The sequence below is a fragment of the Phocoena sinus genome, chromosome X (genome assembly GCF_008692025.1).
Source record: "Phocoena sinus isolate mPhoSin1 chromosome X, mPhoSin1.pri, whole genome shotgun sequence".
In the NCBI taxonomy this organism is placed as follows: Eukaryota; Metazoa; Chordata; class Mammalia; order Artiodactyla; family Phocoenidae; genus Phocoena; species Phocoena sinus.
The window spans coordinates 14,065,772-14,083,141 of NC_045784.1; the positions used below are offsets into that span (position 1 = coordinate 14,065,772).

The following is a 17,370-nucleotide window of genomic DNA, read 5'->3' on the forward strand; positions in this document are numbered from 1 at the left end:
GAACACGGGTCCCAGCTCACTGTCTCACATAAATAACAGCGCCCATCTTGAGAAATAGTCCACACAAAATGAGTACAACAACCTTCTATGATTTTAGTTTGTTTTTCTCTGAGGTTGAATGTCTCATCAATTATAAACCGTGCAGAAAAACACTTGGCAGTGATATTGGGAAAGTTATGTTTCCGTTTCAAAGGGGGGTTAAATGGGAATTTGGAGCATCCTGGTTCAGATCCTGTGCCTTATTAGCTGGAGCAGTTCCTGAAATTAGTGCCGCACCTTTAATTGCATACTCACTATGTTGGTGTTACAGCAAGGACATAGTGTAGCCTCCCAAAGAGTTGCTGTCACAGGTCTCCTTATGTTATATACACCTTAGAGTTCAAGTTCATGTTCGTTTTCTTTGGCTGCAGTCTTTCTCCTCTGGTTTTTCTGAGAGAAAATATGGGAGGAAAATTGGCCAGCATTTTTATGTCCACATGTTAGTTCTTCTGGGTTATCTTCAGAAATACATATTCCTATCGAATTCTCATGCAAAATTCAAGCTGAGAGGAACTGATTTAATTCCCACGTGCCTACATTTCACCCGGCTGAAGACTAAACAAACAGTGAAATAGTAGAGTCTGGAAGACAAATTCATAAAACTTCCTTTTTATACTTCAATTGTGAAGAATAACAATATGTCCTTGATAATTGTAACCTGACATATCGCAGTGTGGACTAAGATTAATTTTCTCTCGTGAAATAAGGTCCGTAGTTGAAATGTACCTGTATAAACGCAGATATCATTTTCTGGTTGGTGGTAATGGCTTTATTTGAAGGCAGAATATTGTAGATACAAAAAATTAACGTTGACAACATGATTTTAAAAAAAAGCAGAAACCCAGATTGCATTTATTGACCACTTGCTAACTTTACCCACTGCTTGAGTGAGTTTTTTCACAATGTATACAGATATTTAGCCAGATACAAATAGGCAGCTGTTAGGAATGTTTTTATTTTCTTTTAACCTTTTCATTTTGCAGAATTTCAAATACAGACACAACTGAAGTGGCTAGTATAACAAACTCCTATGTACCTATCAGTCAGCTCTCACAATTTGGTTTTATTTATACCCTCTCTCAGCCTAGATGGTTTTGAAGCAATTACCAGACTATTTCATTTGAAAATATTTCAGGATGTATCTGTAAAGATAAGGCCTCTTTTAAAAACATAACCACAACTCATTAGCACATTAAAAAAAACCCCACAAATTACTTAATATCAAGTCTTGTTCAGATTTCCCCAATTGTCTCACAAATGCCTTTTAAAAAAGTTTAGTTTGATCAAGGTCAGGAGAGGTTCATACATTGCAATTAGTTGATGTCCCTTTTTAGAAAGCATCTTTATTTAGATGTAATTTACATACTCTAAATTCACCCATTTAAAGTATACAATTCAATGATTTTAGTGTAGTATAGTCACAATCTAGATTTAGAGCACCTCCCCCCAATAAACTACCTACTTATTAGCATTTATTCCCCATTCCTGCTCTCCCCACCCCCCAGCCCTAGGTTACCATTAAACTACTTTCTCTCTCTATAGAGTTGCCTGTTCTGGGCTGTTCATATAAATGAAATTGCATAATAAGTGTTTTTTGGTGTCTGACCTCTTTCACTTAGCATAATGTTTTTAAGGTTCATCCATGTTGCGGTATGTACCAGAGCTTCGTTCCTTTTTATGGATGAATATCATTCCATTGTATGGATAGACACCATTTTATTTATCTGTTCATCAGTTGATTGACTTTTGGGTTGTTTTGGCTGTTAAGAATAATGCTGCTGTGAACGTTTGTGTACAAGTTTTTGTGTAGATGTATGTTTTTATTTCTCTTGGATATATACCTAGGAGTGGAATTGCTGGATCATAGGATAACTCTGTATTTAACCATTTGAGGACTAGTCAGACTGTTTTCCAAAGTGGCTGCACCATTTTACGTTGCCACCAGTAGTGTCTTACTCTACATCCTTGCCAGCACTTGTTTTTATCTCTTGATTGTAGCCGTCCTAGTGGATGTGAAGTGGTATCTCTCTGAATGGAGAATGACATTGAGCATCTTATCATGCTCTTACTGTCCATTTGTATATCTTCTTTGGAGAAATGCCTATTCAGATACTTTGCCATTTTTTAAAAAAAATCGTTGAGTGGAAAGAGTTCTCTGTGTATTCTAGACACAGGTTCCTTATCAGACATATGATTCGTAAATATTCTTTTCCCAATCTGTGGCTTGTCCTTTTATTTTCCTAATGGTATCTTGCGAAGCAAAAAAGTTTAATTTTGCTGTTCCGTTTATTTTTTCTTTTGTTGCGTGTGCTTTTGGTGTCATATCTAAGAAACCATTGCTTAATCCAAGGTCATATTAATTTTGTTTTATTATTATTATTATTATTGGCCGCGCCGTGTGGCTTGTGGGATCTTAGTTCTCAGAGCAGGGATTGAACCTGGGCCCTGGCAGTGAGAGCGCAGAGTCCTAACCAGTGGACTGCCAGGGAATTCCCTATATTACAGTTTTATTTCTTATATTTAGTTCTTTCATCCAATTTGAGCTAAGTTTTGCATATGATATGGGGTAGGGATTCAAATTCATTCTTTTGCATGTGAATATCTAGTTGTCCCAGCACCATTTGTTGAAAAAACTTTTCTTTCCCCCATTTAATTGTTTTAGGTTCCCTGTCAAAATTCAACTGACTGTAAGTGTAAGGGTTTATTTCTTTACCAATTCTGTTTCACTGATTTGTATGTCTAGCCTAATGCCAATACCACACTGTCTTGATTATTATAGTAAGTATTTGAAATTGCATAGTGAGAGTTCTCCAACTTTGTGCTTTTCAGTTTTATTTGTTTTGATTTCAAGTTTTAGGGATTGTGTTCTTAAAATTTAATTTTTTACTTATATAAAATATTAACACAGTCCTCAAGTTGAGTCTACAAAACAAGCTACATTCAAAGAAGTCTAGTTCCTGTCCCTATCTCCTCTACCTTGTTCCTTCCTTGTTCCTATAGGTAAACATCTTGTTTAATGGCCTATTTGTCTGTTTTTAAAAATAGAAACAAATACATATATGTGCATATCTCTATATATGTGTGTGTGTGTTATCTCCATATTTTCTTAGATAAGTGGTAGCATACTACTTACTCTTTCCTCCACCTTGCTTTTTTCACTTAATATATTCTGGTGATTACTCTGTAGTCGTATGTAGAGATATTTCTTGTTTCTTCTTACAGATTGTGTGAATGTGCAGTCATTTATTCAGCCAATTCTTTATTGGGATTACTTCTAGTCGTTTGCTATTACATATATTTCTCTTGTAAATAGCCTTCTGCATATGTCTTTTTATATTTTTGTTAGTGTATCCTTGGATAATTTGGAAGTGGGATTACCGGGTCAAATGTGATTTTGCAAAACACCCCTTCTTTGGGGTTGTGCCATTTTGTCACCCCCCAGCATTGTATGAGGTGCCTGTTTTCCCATAGTCTTGTTATTGAAACACGTTATTGAACTTTTGTATTTTTCCCATCTGATAGGCAAGAAATCATGTCTTTGTGTGGCTTTAACTTACAGATGTCTCACGAACAAGGTTGAACATTTTTTTTTCAATATGATTAAGAGTCAGTTGCATCTATTTCTTTGAACTCTCATAGCTCAATCCATTTTTACAGTGGTTTACTGGTCTTTATTATTTTTTAAAGATCTGTATATATTGGATATATTAACATTCAGTCACTGATGGATCAATGCTGTGGGTAGCTGTAGTTTACTGGGCTGAGAGACCCCTTGTAAGAAAAAGTCTGGATTCATGGTTTTGATCTTTGACTGCTGACAGCTTTTAAGCCTCCCTTCTACCTCTTCTGCCCCACATGTGGCTCTCGGGTGGATCTGAAAATGGCTGGAGAGAGCAAGGAAAGGAGGCTTGTTTGGGGTTTCTCTGTTGCTTGAGGGTGGGGCTGGGGCGAGGGTTCCAGCTCCCCGTTTGAACTTCTGTCAGCACCGAAGGAGGGAGCACCTGGCTTGCTCAAGTGCTCCTTCTCTGACCTCGTTAGCCATCATCTTCCCTGTGGGCGCCACCCAACCACTCTGGGACACCGTGGGCCGACAGTCTCTCTCTACGGTGTGAAGGCCAGGCCAGGTCTCTAGCTGTGGGTTTGAGCCTATTATACTTTCAAGAAAGGAGATCAGGAGGGAAAAAGAAGAATGAAATTAGGGGAGAATGCCTTTCTTTGTATAAAATAGCTGGCAAATGGGCTTTCAAGACATTTCTGACAAATGTTTGACAAGGCAAGGAGGCTGCATGGATGGCCAACAGTCCTGGGTCAGCATTATTTCCAGGATGCTCTTGGGGAGACGGCTCATTCGTTTATAGGGTACTTTGTCTTTGATCCTTCATCTATCAAAGGAAAATAAGTCTGCCTTAGGGTCCACTATAATCCTTTGTTTCAAGGCCAGTTAGAAGTCTCGTGCTGGCTAAGGAAAGATTTTTGACTTTATCAGTTTAGAATAGAGTTTAGGGCTTTGATTTGAGTGTTCTTTGTGTTAGACTTGAGGCTTTTGAATTGTGAAACTGTTTTGAGAGCAGAAAGCATAAAAATTTCAATCTCAATAAGGATTGGGTCTAAACATTTTAAGTGCAGTTGGGACTTGAAGCTACGTTACATGTAAAATGAAATGATTACCTGATTTCCATTGATATTGGTAAATTTGCAATGAATAAAGAAAGTAGCAAGAGGTTCCTGGATACGATTCTTGAAGAGCCACCAAGAGATCTTAAATCTCACTGAAACGCTTTCTCAAGATGTCTGTCTTATCTCTAGTATGATGAGATTAATGGTGTTAGTTTTTCTTTTTTGCTGTTTCCTACCATGATCCTGTATTACTTTTGCATCTGTTCATTAAAAGTGCTCGACAGATTTTTACTTTGATAATTTTGATAGCTATCTTTTGAATTTTTAGTAAATTTTGAAGATTTTTGGAAATACAAAGAAGGAATTCATATAATTTTCATGTCATAATTAAGTATTATGCCGTTAGTTCTTTTGCCCTATTCTAATTTACATACTCTTTTAAAAGCCGTTTGTATGTTGCTTTTAGCCACACAATTCGTAGTTTCTTTGATGAATAATTGTTATATTTGTGGTTATATGGTAGGAATTGCTGAATGAAAAAAATGGTGATTCATTTACATATAAATATAAAAGCTGCTCTAGATAAGTAATTCATGATTTATTTAAACAATGGCTCTTGACAGGTTCTGTGGCCAAGAACTTCTTCACCAAATCAAAGCTTTCCATTCCAGAACTCTCCTATATATGGTAAGTACAGTTAATGCCTCATAGTATCATACTGTTATCCATAGCCATCCCTTAGCTCCTACTTTTGCATTTTAAAAATCTAATCTTTTGAATTTTTAAAAAATCAGACTAAGAGAATGAAAAGAACTTAGATTATTGTTGCTTTGAAGATTAAGTAAGTTATATGAAAAGCACAATGAATAGTGTCTGGCACATACTACGCACTGTTTGGGCTCTTATTTAAAAAGCAATTTCCTAATTATCGTCCTCACGTAGATGCCTTTTCAGTCTAAGCAGTTGTGTGAGCATACGAGAATTTCCATCTTGTGTGTTTTATTTTCAGATTTTTCTACTTGATGTGGTGTAAGTGACCAGAGAACCTTGAAAAGCTATTCTTTATAATATTTTATGAGGCCAGGTGAATAGAAGTTCCACAGATATTTTGGAATTAAGTTAAATTTGACTCTTCTCACTGCCTCTGAGCTTCGTAAATTTGGCTGGTGTTTATCAGCTGGGCCCTGGTTCAGACTTGCACATGTGGCGTGCCCGGTGCTTTGCTGCTGTGCCGGCTCCATCACCGTCTCCAGAAGGGCTGCGCTGGTTGGTCCAGATGGCTCTGTTTGCGTTTATGAAAACGCTCCATACCTCTGTAAACTCCCGGCTGCGTGTGGGCTCTTCTTCCTCAAGACTGGGTGGGAGACCACACTGTGATAAATATATAATTAAAGTATTGGAATATTTATGTAAAACTTTTTTCATGAGGATTTACAAAAAAATTAGGGTTTAAAATTGCTTGTCATGTTTTGTGCATCATATTGGAAAACTATTCCACTGACACTTGTGAATGCCACTGTATCTGGGATCCTGAGCTGAATTTCGGTTTTTCGGCAATATATTATAGCATTCAAAAAAAAAGTGGCAAGCCTTATTAGGCTTTAAAGCTAGGAAAAAAGAGAAACTATCATTTTGTAAAGAATACAGTCTGTTTTGGCAGAATTCCCAGTCTTAACATTATTGGCATGAGGATTTCTCTCTTTTTGTTGAGACATATCCATGTAAGCTTTGTGGGATTCTCTCCACCCAGTGTTTGAAACAGTTTGTTGGCTCCTCACCTCGGGGAGCTGGTGCTTTCTGAATATTCAAGGGGGACAAGGATGTGAAGGGTCCAAAGGAAAGTTCCGGAGCTTACCTTCCGTGATTTTTCTTTCAAATAGTAACCCCCTTTCTACTATGATTGTATATGCCTTCTCGCTCTGCTTGTCCTAACACAAGCGTACTCATCTCTGTACACCTAAGAGGCTGGTTGAGCTTATGGGGTCTTAGTTACTTTGGCAGATAGGCCTCTGCTTTTCAGTGGGAAACAACGGCTGAAGCAAAGATAAGCCTTTTCAAGCCTCTCCCTTTCTTCCTTTCTATCTCATCTGGTTCCAGCCTTCCCTAGTTGCTAGTTTTATCTGAAAACATAGTTCAGCCAGTATTTACTGAGCTTACTTGTGTTTTCCCAGGAGGGAATTCTCAAGCAAAGTTTTGATACAACATTTGCAACTTGAAAAGTTCAAGGTTTTTCCTTAAAGCTGAGAAATGAAGTGCTTGTATCTGAGCTTGGGTAACTGAATAATGGCCAGGACACCGGTGAAAGGGCAGGGCCAGCCCTTCCTCTGACTGTTTTGAGCACCAAGTCCGGGGCTGTTCACACAACTCATTTACTGAATGACTGTCAACTAAGTGTGAATTGTGGGCATCGTTTTCCTTTTTGTCCCATAGTTTTTTTTAACTCGTGTAGTCTGTTGTAAAACAGATCTATTTGGAGAATCTGGAGAATTTCAATTTTTATTTATAAAGTGCCACTCATGCTAGTGGTGTCAATTTTTCTTCCTCCGTGTGGCCCCCTGAGATTTTATATGGGTTTGGGGACCCTGCAGGGCCTCCACCAGAGAGCCTGGGAGTCGTGTTTGCATGTTTGAGGCTGAGTAACTTTCCTTCTGAGCCCCGTGTTAGGCGCTCATAACATCTGCTTTCCTTAGGGAATTGAGCGATGCTGACTGCGATGGAGCCCTGAGCCTGCCGGAGTTCTGTGCTGCGTTTCATCTCATTGTGGCCCGGAAGAACGGCTACCCACTGCCTGAGAGCCTGCCTCCAACTCTGCAGCCGGAGTACCTGCAAGCAGGTAATGCCTCATCATAAATCCTAAACCTTAGGCGTTTCCTTCCAGATCTTGGAAGAGAGTTTTGTTCCTTAAGATGTTGTCCAGACACTTTGTGGAGTCCTTTGTATATACAGTTACTGTTCATTAACTGATATTAGACTCTCACAACTTATAATGTGAGTCATAGGGATGATCTAGCAAATGTGAGTCATCTTTTATCTCCATTCTAGTACTGTCTGGGTGGATTTGAACCAAAGCCACGTAACCCTTTCATGAAAATTGTGGACCAGGCAACTACTGAATCCCCAGCTGATAAAAAATTAGGAGGAAGATCTTCCTGTAGAGCCAATGCTGACTTACCATCTTTAGGCCCAGCCCGATGTCCCCGAGTGGCCTTGGGCAACGGAATGGACTAGGAGTCTTGTACCTAATGAAAAAGTTTAAAAATTACATGCAGTGAAATGTATGAAAGGCTCCGATCTTAAATGTACACTCGATTTTTAAAATATGTATCCACCCATGTAACTGCAATCAGATATAGAACATTCTAGCACGCCAGAAAGTTAGAATAGAGCTCTCTTTGTCTTTCTCATTAATAAAACAGTTACCCCCAAATCCTTTGGATAGGAAAGAGTCGTAGTGAGTCCAACCTTTGTATTAACTTCTTTGGAAGATTGAAAAAATTAATAGTGTCTCTTGCCCTTTCAAAGGCAGTGGGCTGATTTCTGATGTGAATTTTATTATTCACAGAAGTATAGCCTTCATCGAAAGGGTCCAGAAATAGCTGGTGCTTTCAACAGACTTTCTCACTTTTTAGAGAGGGCCTCTAAAACATGAGAGCTTAGTCATTGATGATTATTGGCATGAGGGAAACAGTGTCTAAAGAAAATGTGATTAGTCATGAACAGATCATAAATTTCCTGGTTAGATCTGGAAAGGCCTTAGATTATCTTGTCTTGTCCCCTCCTCATAATGACACTAGATTCAGAGTACCCAGTGACTTATCTAAGTCAGTCTTCGGGTCTCTGACTCTTAAATAAAAAGTCTGTCATTCTGTGTTAGGTAGTGACGGGGTGGAGGCTCAACCAAAAGGAAGAGACTAATTATGTGGCTGGTGCCAGGGACCGGTGAACATGTTGGGGGAAGCATGACCCATTCTGGGATCTTGCCCAGAGACCCTCAGAAAATGTACAAAGGGGAGGGTTCAGAGAGCAAAAGCTATTACTTGTTTCAGAGCTTGGACTTTGCTAATAGCAGCTGCTTTCTGACTCCAGCGGGCCGTAACTCCAGCGTGTTCCCCTTCCTTACAGTCTGGGGGAGACCCTCAGGGGTCCCCAGGAACTAGTTTGCAGTTGGGCAGCATGATGCACTGCTCTTTTTCCTCTTTAGTGTCTCTCTCTGTGTCCCTGTCTCTGTCTCGCTCTCTCTCCTCCCTCTCTTTCCTGTTTGGGGTCTTGAGGAATGCTGTTTCCTTGTTCTTATGTGGTGTGGCTATGGAACCTAGGCTGGGTGTCATGACTTCTTATTTGAGGAGTCACTTTGTAGGTGTTCAGGTGTTTCACGGAGTGTTTCAAAAGTCACTGATGAAATTTTTAAAGGTCTGAAAGCCCTGAGCAAAAAGTGTATTAACAAAAGAGAAATAGCCTCTTGATTCCTTTACTGCTGCAAATGGCTGCGTTTACCTTGCTTACGCAGTACAGGGGAGTGTAAAAAATAGAGCCTCAGTCAAGAGCATCTCCCTTTATTTTGAATGAAGTCCACCCCCCATTTCTTAATGGCCTTTTATGGAGCATGCATTTATATAGAAACAACTGAAGAAGAATCCATCATATACCCTTCAATTAAACAAAAATTGCACATCATTTCCAGAGTTTGTGGGATTAATCTTAAGTAATAATTAAATAGTTCTAACAAAAACCATGAGACCTCATAAAGTCCCATCAAACTTAGTGATAGTATGGCAAACCCTAAGGGTTTAGTAGTTGACTTTTAAATGGTTTATTAACCTTGTTTATTTTTGTATTTGGTTCAAGAAAATGGCCAGAACTCTTTGGGTCTTCTCTGTGCTTTTAAATTTTTTTAAATAAATTTATTTTATTTTTGGCTGTGTTGGGTCTTTGTTGCTGCGAGCGGGCTTTCTCTGGTTGCGACGAACAGGCTTCTCATTGTGGTGACTTCTCTTGTTGCGGAGCACGGGCTCTAGGCACGCGGGCTTCAGTAGTTATGGCTCGCGGGCTCAGTAGTTGTGGCTCGCAGGCTCTAGCGCGAGGCTCAGTAGTTGTGGCGCAAGGGCTTAGTTGCTCTGCGGCATGTGGGATCTTCCTGGACCAGGGCTCGAACCCACGTCCCCTGTGTTGGCAGGTGATCCTTAACCACTGTGCCACCAGGGAAGTCCCTGCCAATCTATTTTTAACATTTGATTCAAAAAATGTTTTTAAACATGGCACTAAAATTTTGATTTCTTAATAGCTGGTCTTGACAAATTTGATTTGTAGCTTCTGTTTACTGTCTACCACAGTCTGCTTTTCCTCTTTGGAATAATGACAATTTTCCTAGTTGTTGAGACATTTATTTTTTACTTACTTTGTGACAAAAGTGGTGAAACAGAATCTGTTTCTAAGAAATAGTGTGAGTGTTCAGTGTTAGCTTACCAGGTAGGATGGTTTTTCTTATGCTGATCCACTCAGCTACCCAGCTAATAGCTGCTGTCACTATACTATATTGGCAGAAACCCATAATGTGATTATTTCATAGTTATAAATCAGGAAGAACTTGTGTTCTTATTTTTGTTATTCCTGCTAACCAAAAGAAATGAGTACTTCATAAAGCTTTCTTCGGCACATATCATTGTAAGATCTTGTCTGTTTACTTCCAGTAGTAATAGCTAAAATGAAGTATTTCCTCAGTTAATGTTTATGGTATTCAAACTATCACCATAGTTACTGCCATTTTAAAATGCTGCTAGTAGCTTAGTTGAAACTGAAGTATTGTGATAGTGATGGTTAAGGTGGAAAATGACTTCTGTGTTACAACATGAAATGCTGACAGCATGGACCTTCCAGCAGGAGTGCTGGCAGTTCAAGCCCCTGCTCTTCATTTACTGGCTCTCTGACCTTGACTAAGGTGCTTACCTTCGCTGCCCCTTAGTTTTATTGCGTGTAAAGTGGGCATGGCAGAAGTACTAGCTTGTATACGTAAAGAACTTGAAATACTACCTCAGCGTGATTAGTGCCATCTCTCGCATATAGGAGCTGGCTGATTTTGTTGCTCTATTTACCAAGCACAGAAAAGCTGCTAGGAAGCAATGACCACCATGACTATAGTATATATTCTTATGCATTCTTTTGTTTCTTCTTAGCGTTTCCTAAGCCCAAGTGGGAGTGTGCGTTATTTGATTCTTATTCTGAGTCAGTGCCAGCAAACCAACAACCCCGTGACTTGAATCGGATGGAGGTAAAAGATCTTCATATGTTAATAAGTAAGGATGTGTGTACTATTAAATCCATTAGCTGATTGTTCTTTACAAACTCTGGAAAACTTGCTTTCATAACGATTTCTCTTAATACTTAGTACTTACTTTGGAGCTCAGCATTTCAAATCTGGACACCAGATATATCTATAATTATCTTTTTTTCTCTTCTCCCTAAAACTAGATTTGGTGAAAAAAGCAAAGTAGCCTCTTGACCTTTTAGAGGTGAAATTTAGGTATAGCCAAACTAAGCCAGGAAAACGTAAGCCAGGTTATTTACTTTAACCGAGCTTTAATTTTGAAGTAAACATTGTAAAGTTGTATTTTTAGCAGCTGATTATTAACAAGGTGTAATGAATCAGAACAGTTTTGAGAGGAGGTTTGAGAACTGTATATGAGGGCCCCAGATCACATTGAAAGCTGCCTGATTTGGATGATCCTCAAGAGAAACCTGAAGAATTCCTATAACGTTGGGCCGCTGATGCAGGGGCTTAACTGTGTGCTTTAGGGGTCCTTATGGTTATTGTTAATATCAGCACTTTCGTCACCGTCACCACCATTATGATTGCTGTGATGACAACTTATGATATCTGCTGTTCCCACCCTGAAAAAAGTCTGGAAATGTTTCATAAATGGAGGTTTGTTCATAGACTCCTATTACAGTGCTCTGACGTTGCAAGATGATAGAAGTCAAAGGCAGGATACAGGGCCATTTAAAAAATTTCTTGTGATTGTGTGTGATTATTTATTCTTTCCCACAAGGCTCTCGTGCCTGTAGTGCATGTTGTGGATGCCATCCTCTGCTCTTCTCTGAGCGAATCAAGCCTGCTTCTGCTGCGCCCCCTCTGATAACGTCTCTCTTGGCCTCTCTACTGCTCTTTGAGTCGTAGCCTCCGTGTTCCTTTCCTCAGCAGATTTCTACTCTTGGGAAGGAGATAAGGTGATTTCAGGTGGAGCGATAGAGGTGCATTCTAAGAGTTTTGGCTTTTTCAATTTCTTTTTCTGTAGAATGTGTGTGATGGTGAAGCAAGTCTGATTGTCAGTCACTTTTCCCGGCCCTCGGTGTACTCTGGGGTTGCTGACAGTGTACGGAGACGTTTGTCTGTCAGGCCAGGACAGACATCTCTACAACTGTCTTATACAGTTGCCCTGTTTTATTTTTTGTTTGTTTTGGTTTATTTTTTGTTTTATTTAAAACTTTTTTTTGCTATGGGTACCCCTGCTTGTGTAAAATTATGTTGTTGTTGGGTGATTTACTAAAAACGTCATAATTCACATTTTTTCTAGTTAAACATTTTGTTCCAACTTGCCATGCTATCAGATGGTCTCTGCTTTTCCAACAGAGATAAATAATGCTGTTTGTTTTTGGGGAAATTAATTACTGACTCATGTTGCTGTTCTTCATGTACTCACTTATCGTCTCTAAAAGGAAAGGAGCGAATATCCAGGTGTCTGTGAAGCCTGGAAATGGAGATATTTTAAACACAGGAATGCATGCTTGGAGTTTATTTTATTTTATTACTATTATTTTTTTGGCCACGCCACATGGCTTGTGGGATCTTAGTTCCCCAACCAGCGATTGAACCTGGGCCCTCGGCAGTGAAAGCGTGTAGTCCTAACCATTGGACTGCCAGGGAATTCCCCATGCTTGGAGTTTAGATAGATCTTGGTAGCAGCCCTGTGAAGGATGACTCCATAAAGGTGTTTGTTGTGAATGGAGCTATAGCTGAGTCAGGTCTTGAGAAGTTTGCTCAGCAGTACATCTTTTTCTAAAGACAGCAGAGCTGTACCATGTACTTATTTCCATCAAGAATTAAAGATTATAATTTCAGCGACACTTGTCTTTAGCAGTGCTTCTTAGATTACTGGATTTCTTTCTTTTGTAAACAGGCTTATTGAGATATAATTCATATACCATATTCATCTAAAGTATACAATTTGTATAAAGTATTCAGTGGATTTTTTTATATTGACAGTTGTGCAACCAGCACTATAGTCGAATTTTAGAACATCTTCATCACTCCAAAATGAAAGCCTGTACCCATTAGCAGTCATCTACTGTTCCCCGCTTTCCCCAGCCTCTAGTAATCATTAAGCTATTTTCTGTCTCTGAATTTGCCTATTCTGGACATTTCATATAAATAGAAACGTAAAATATGTGGTCTTTTGTGACAGGCTTCTTTCACTTAGTATAATGTTTGCTTTTGATCTTCCAGTTTTATTGAGATAGAGTTGACATATAGCACTGGATAAGTTTAAGGTGTACATACAGCAAAATGATTTGACTTACATACATCTTGAAATGATTACTGTGTTTAGTGAACATCCATCATCTCACATAAATACGCTATTAAAGAATTAGGAAAAAAATTTTTTTCTTGTGATGAGATCACTTTGTGTAATGTTTTAAAGTTCATTCACATTGTAGCATGTATCAGTGCTTCATTCCTTTTTATTGCTGAATAGTATTCCGTTGTATGGATACTAACACGATTTTTGTTGGTCCATTCTTCAGCTGATGGACATTTGGGTTGTTTCCCCTTTTGGGCTGTTAGAAAAAATGCTGCTCTGAATGTCCATGTACAGGTTTTTGTGTGCACACATGTTTTCAGTTCTCTTGAGTATATATTGAGGAGTGGAATCATTGGATCATATTGTACCTCGTGCTTAACTTTTTGAGGAACTCACAAACTACTTTCCAGAGCAGCTGCACCATTTTACATTCCTCCACCAGCAGTGTATGAGGGTTCCAGTTTCCCCATATCCTTGTTAACATTGGTTATTATCTGTCTTTTTGATTTGAGCCACCCTAGTGGGAGTAAAGTGGTATCTCGTGGTTTTGATTTGAATTTCCTAATGACTACTGATATTGAGCATCTTTTTGTGTGCTAATTAGCCATTTGTATGTCTTCTTTGGTGAAATAGCTATTCCTATCCCTTGTCCATTTATAAACTGGGTTGTTTATTGAGTTGTAAGTGTTCTTTATATATTCTGGATATAAATCTCTTATTAAATGTATAATTTGCAAGTATTTTTCTTTGTTTTTCCCTCCCTTTCTTGATAGTATCCTTTGTAACACAAATGTTTTATATTTTGATGAAGTTCAGTTTATCTAATTTTTTTCTTTTTTTGCTTGTGCTTTTGGTGTCATATCTAAGAAACCATTGCCTAATACAAGATCATGAAGGTTTATTCCTATGTTTTCTTCTAAGGGTTTTTATAGTTTTAGGTCTACATTTAGGTCTGTGATCCATCTTGAGTGAATTTTTATATATGCTGTGAAGAAGAGGACCAACTTCATTCTTTATTTTTATATGGATATCGAGTTGTCCCAGTATCATTTTTTGAATAGACAGTTTTCTCCCACTGAATTGTTTTGTACGCTTACTGAAAATCAGTGGACCACAAATTTAAGGGTTTATTTTATGGATTCTCAATTCTATTCCATTGATCTATATGTCTGTCATTATGTGAGTACTACAGTGTCTTGATTACTATAACTTTCTGGTAAGTTGTTCTTCTTTTTCAAGAATATTTTTGCTATTCTGGGTCCCTTACATTTTTATATGAAATTTACGACCAGCTGGTCAAATTCTGCAAAAAAGCAAGAAGGATTGCTTCAAATCTGTAGATGGATTTAGAGAATATTACCATCTTAACAATATTAAGTCTTCTGACCACGAGCACGGGGTGTCTTTCCTTTTATTTAGATTTTTAAAATTTCTTTCAACAGTGTTCTTTTGGATTTCTTTTTATCCATATTTTCTACTCCTAAATTATTTTATTCTGCTAAGGATCTGGATTACAATCCACGTGGGACAAGAAAATGAAAGAAGGGCGCTGTTGAGATACATTCTCTGTTCTCAGTTACATCTGGAGGCTTCATTGTAATGCCAAGAATGACTTGCCTGTGGATGGCTAAACCCTAGATCAGGTTACCACCAAGCAGTATTCTAACTCCATTCTTTGAAACAGTTTGAAAACAGAAGTATTGCTTAGGTCTCTTGGGCTGTTCAGATTCTGAGAGGTAAACCAGTTAACCTTTTGGAGCACCAGCTAACTCCAGGAATTTACCCTACTTCTTTAAGTTTTAAAATTTATCTTTATTTGATTTTTTAAATATGTTTAAAATAAAAAGAATATCAAAAGGCATATAATGGCAAGTTCTCCTCTTATCCCTATTCCCACCTACCAATCACCCTTCAATTTTTATATATCTTTCTAGAATGTGTTTACATATATATATCAACTATGAATATGTATTATCCTTTAATCTTATCAGAGGACAGAGTCCATGTTAATTGAGAGTGTAGAAGAAATTATAGTAAGTAGATTTTACATAGAATTTTAAACTAATCAATACTTGATCAATTTGGGTATTCATCTTCTTAGTGTAAGTGAGGACTTCTTCCTTCAGTGAGTTAGCAGAAAATTTTGTTCTGCTCATCAGTAAAATTCTCTTATTCCATGACAAGGAGGCTGTTTGAATCAGGGTTGAACACCCTCTACATAAGAGATCCTGGCAAATACCCATGTGATGGGGCCACTTGTCAGAACCTCTCTCTGCTTGTGAGAAAGTACCTAGAGCACAGGTTTGTTCTTGACTGGAGTCGTGGGCAAACGCTCCACAACTCTGGCTGAGTCCCACACCAGATTGAGATATAATGTGTGGTCTATACATGTACTTCAATCTAAGTCATTATTTTTTCCCTCTATGTATATAAATTTTTCAATACAAATTAACTTATACCCCACTAGAAATCTAAAAAATAAAATAGTATTAAATGTCAGGGTTTATGGGAGACAGAAATATTGGCAAGATACATAGCTTTTAAAAACATTTGCATCAGATGTGCACATCACTTCATTTCCATTCCAACCCATATTATTAATTTACTTTTCTTTTCCAAGAAGCTATCTATTAAAGACATGGCCGACTTTCCTGTCCCTACCCAAGATGTGACTGGTGATGACAAACAAGGTATGGAAAGAATGAGTTTTCTCCCTTTAGGGACGTTTTACCTATGTATATTTTTAATCTACTTCTCTTGGAGTGGCTGGCTTCTAGAGCATCTGAGGACTGTTCTCTGTATATGAAAACATTTGGATGGATTAAGTAGTTCCAGTTGCTGTGACGAAACTATAGTTCATAAAGTGGTAACAAGACCTTGAGTGTCCACAGCCCTTCAGTTATGACCCTGTGCTCACTGCTGACCCTCAGGCTACTCCAACACCTTTTATTGGAATCTGGTCGTACTAATTAGGAAATGACTAGAAGCTGAACGGTTTGTGAGCATAACATCTTGTGTTGGCAGATGTGATCCCAGAATGTCAATATACATGCACATTTGCACACAGGTCTAATCCTCGAGGAAGTTACCTTCTGGAGAGAGTTTCTGCCCCTGGGCTTTATTCTCTGTGACTTTGTGGGTGTTGGGTTGTGATGATTTGCTTATCTTACTGGACGGGTGAGAGCAGTGCAGCACGGTGTTCCGTGTTACAGCTAGCATCAAGCACAGGGATGAGTTGGCCTGGGACTTATCTAGAAGAGCAGGAGGAACACCCCACCTCCTGCCGTACTTCTATATAATGCTTTATAATCTATCAGGTCCTTCCTCATGCACTGTATGATTCAGTCCTCACAAAATGGAATGGAGGCTGGTATGTTTTATCACATAAAATATAGAGATGAGTAAACTAAAGTTCAGGCAGTATGAATTATTTGCTCAGTAAGAAAAAGAGCAGGGATGAGAACCAAGATTTTCGAATTCTCAAGCCCGTATTCCTTCTATTATCTGTTATTGATTCACTGCCCATGAATGAAAGGCTTATCTGAAGGGACTAAAAATCAGTGAAGTTATTTCAGGTTTTTGTTATCGTGACCCTGCCATGGATGTAGCTTTGTATGGGAGTTAAACATGAAAAATGTTTCCCATTAGGAAACAGTAATTGCATGCTCTCTGTTTCAGTATTTGCTCAGGAGAGGCAGACAGACCTAGATGTTGTCTGTGGCAGCAAGTACTCTGATTACTGTCTTTACTAGTGGGTCTTAGCCTTGACTACCCATTGGAATAACCTCGCGAGCTCTAAAAATCCTGAATCCTGGCTCTCACTCTCAGAGAGGTCCTTATATCTTTGCTCTGGATGTCAGGAAAGAAATGGGGAAATTTGATACTTCCTGGTAATACTCCTCCCAGCCACTAGAGGCACTCTCTCTGGAACATTGAAAATACCTCTGTTCTCTGTAGGAGGAGAACCTGTTACCATAGTTTAGGAGACTTTTATTGTTTTAGTAAGTGCTATAAGCAACTTATAGATGTTTGTAACACCGTTTTCATAAGTGATGACTAGGGGTTCTTTGTTTTAATGTAATGTGTCTGAGACATAAATTTTTTTTTTCTTTACTTTTCCCTCTCTTGTTCTTTAAAAACA

The 17,370-nt window shown here is 38.5% G+C and overlaps 1 protein-coding gene across 2 annotated transcripts in view; it reads left to right on the plus strand.

Annotated features, from left to right (window-relative positions):
- The window catches only part of REPS2 (RALBP1 associated Eps domain containing 2), a 227,760-nt gene that overhangs the window by 109,942 nt on the left and 100,448 nt on the right, over positions 1-17,370 (plus strand). For both annotated transcript variants that reach the window (XM_032620885.1, XM_032620887.1), the window contains exons 7-10: positions 5,280-5,343; positions 7,347-7,489; positions 10,827-10,921; positions 15,850-15,919. In XM_032620885.1, the coding sequence (XP_032476776.1) occupies positions 5,280-5,343; positions 7,347-7,489; positions 10,827-10,921; positions 15,850-15,919 (372 nt within the window). The remainder of the gene's footprint in view (positions 1-5,279; positions 5,344-7,346; positions 7,490-10,826; positions 10,922-15,849; positions 15,920-17,370) is intronic.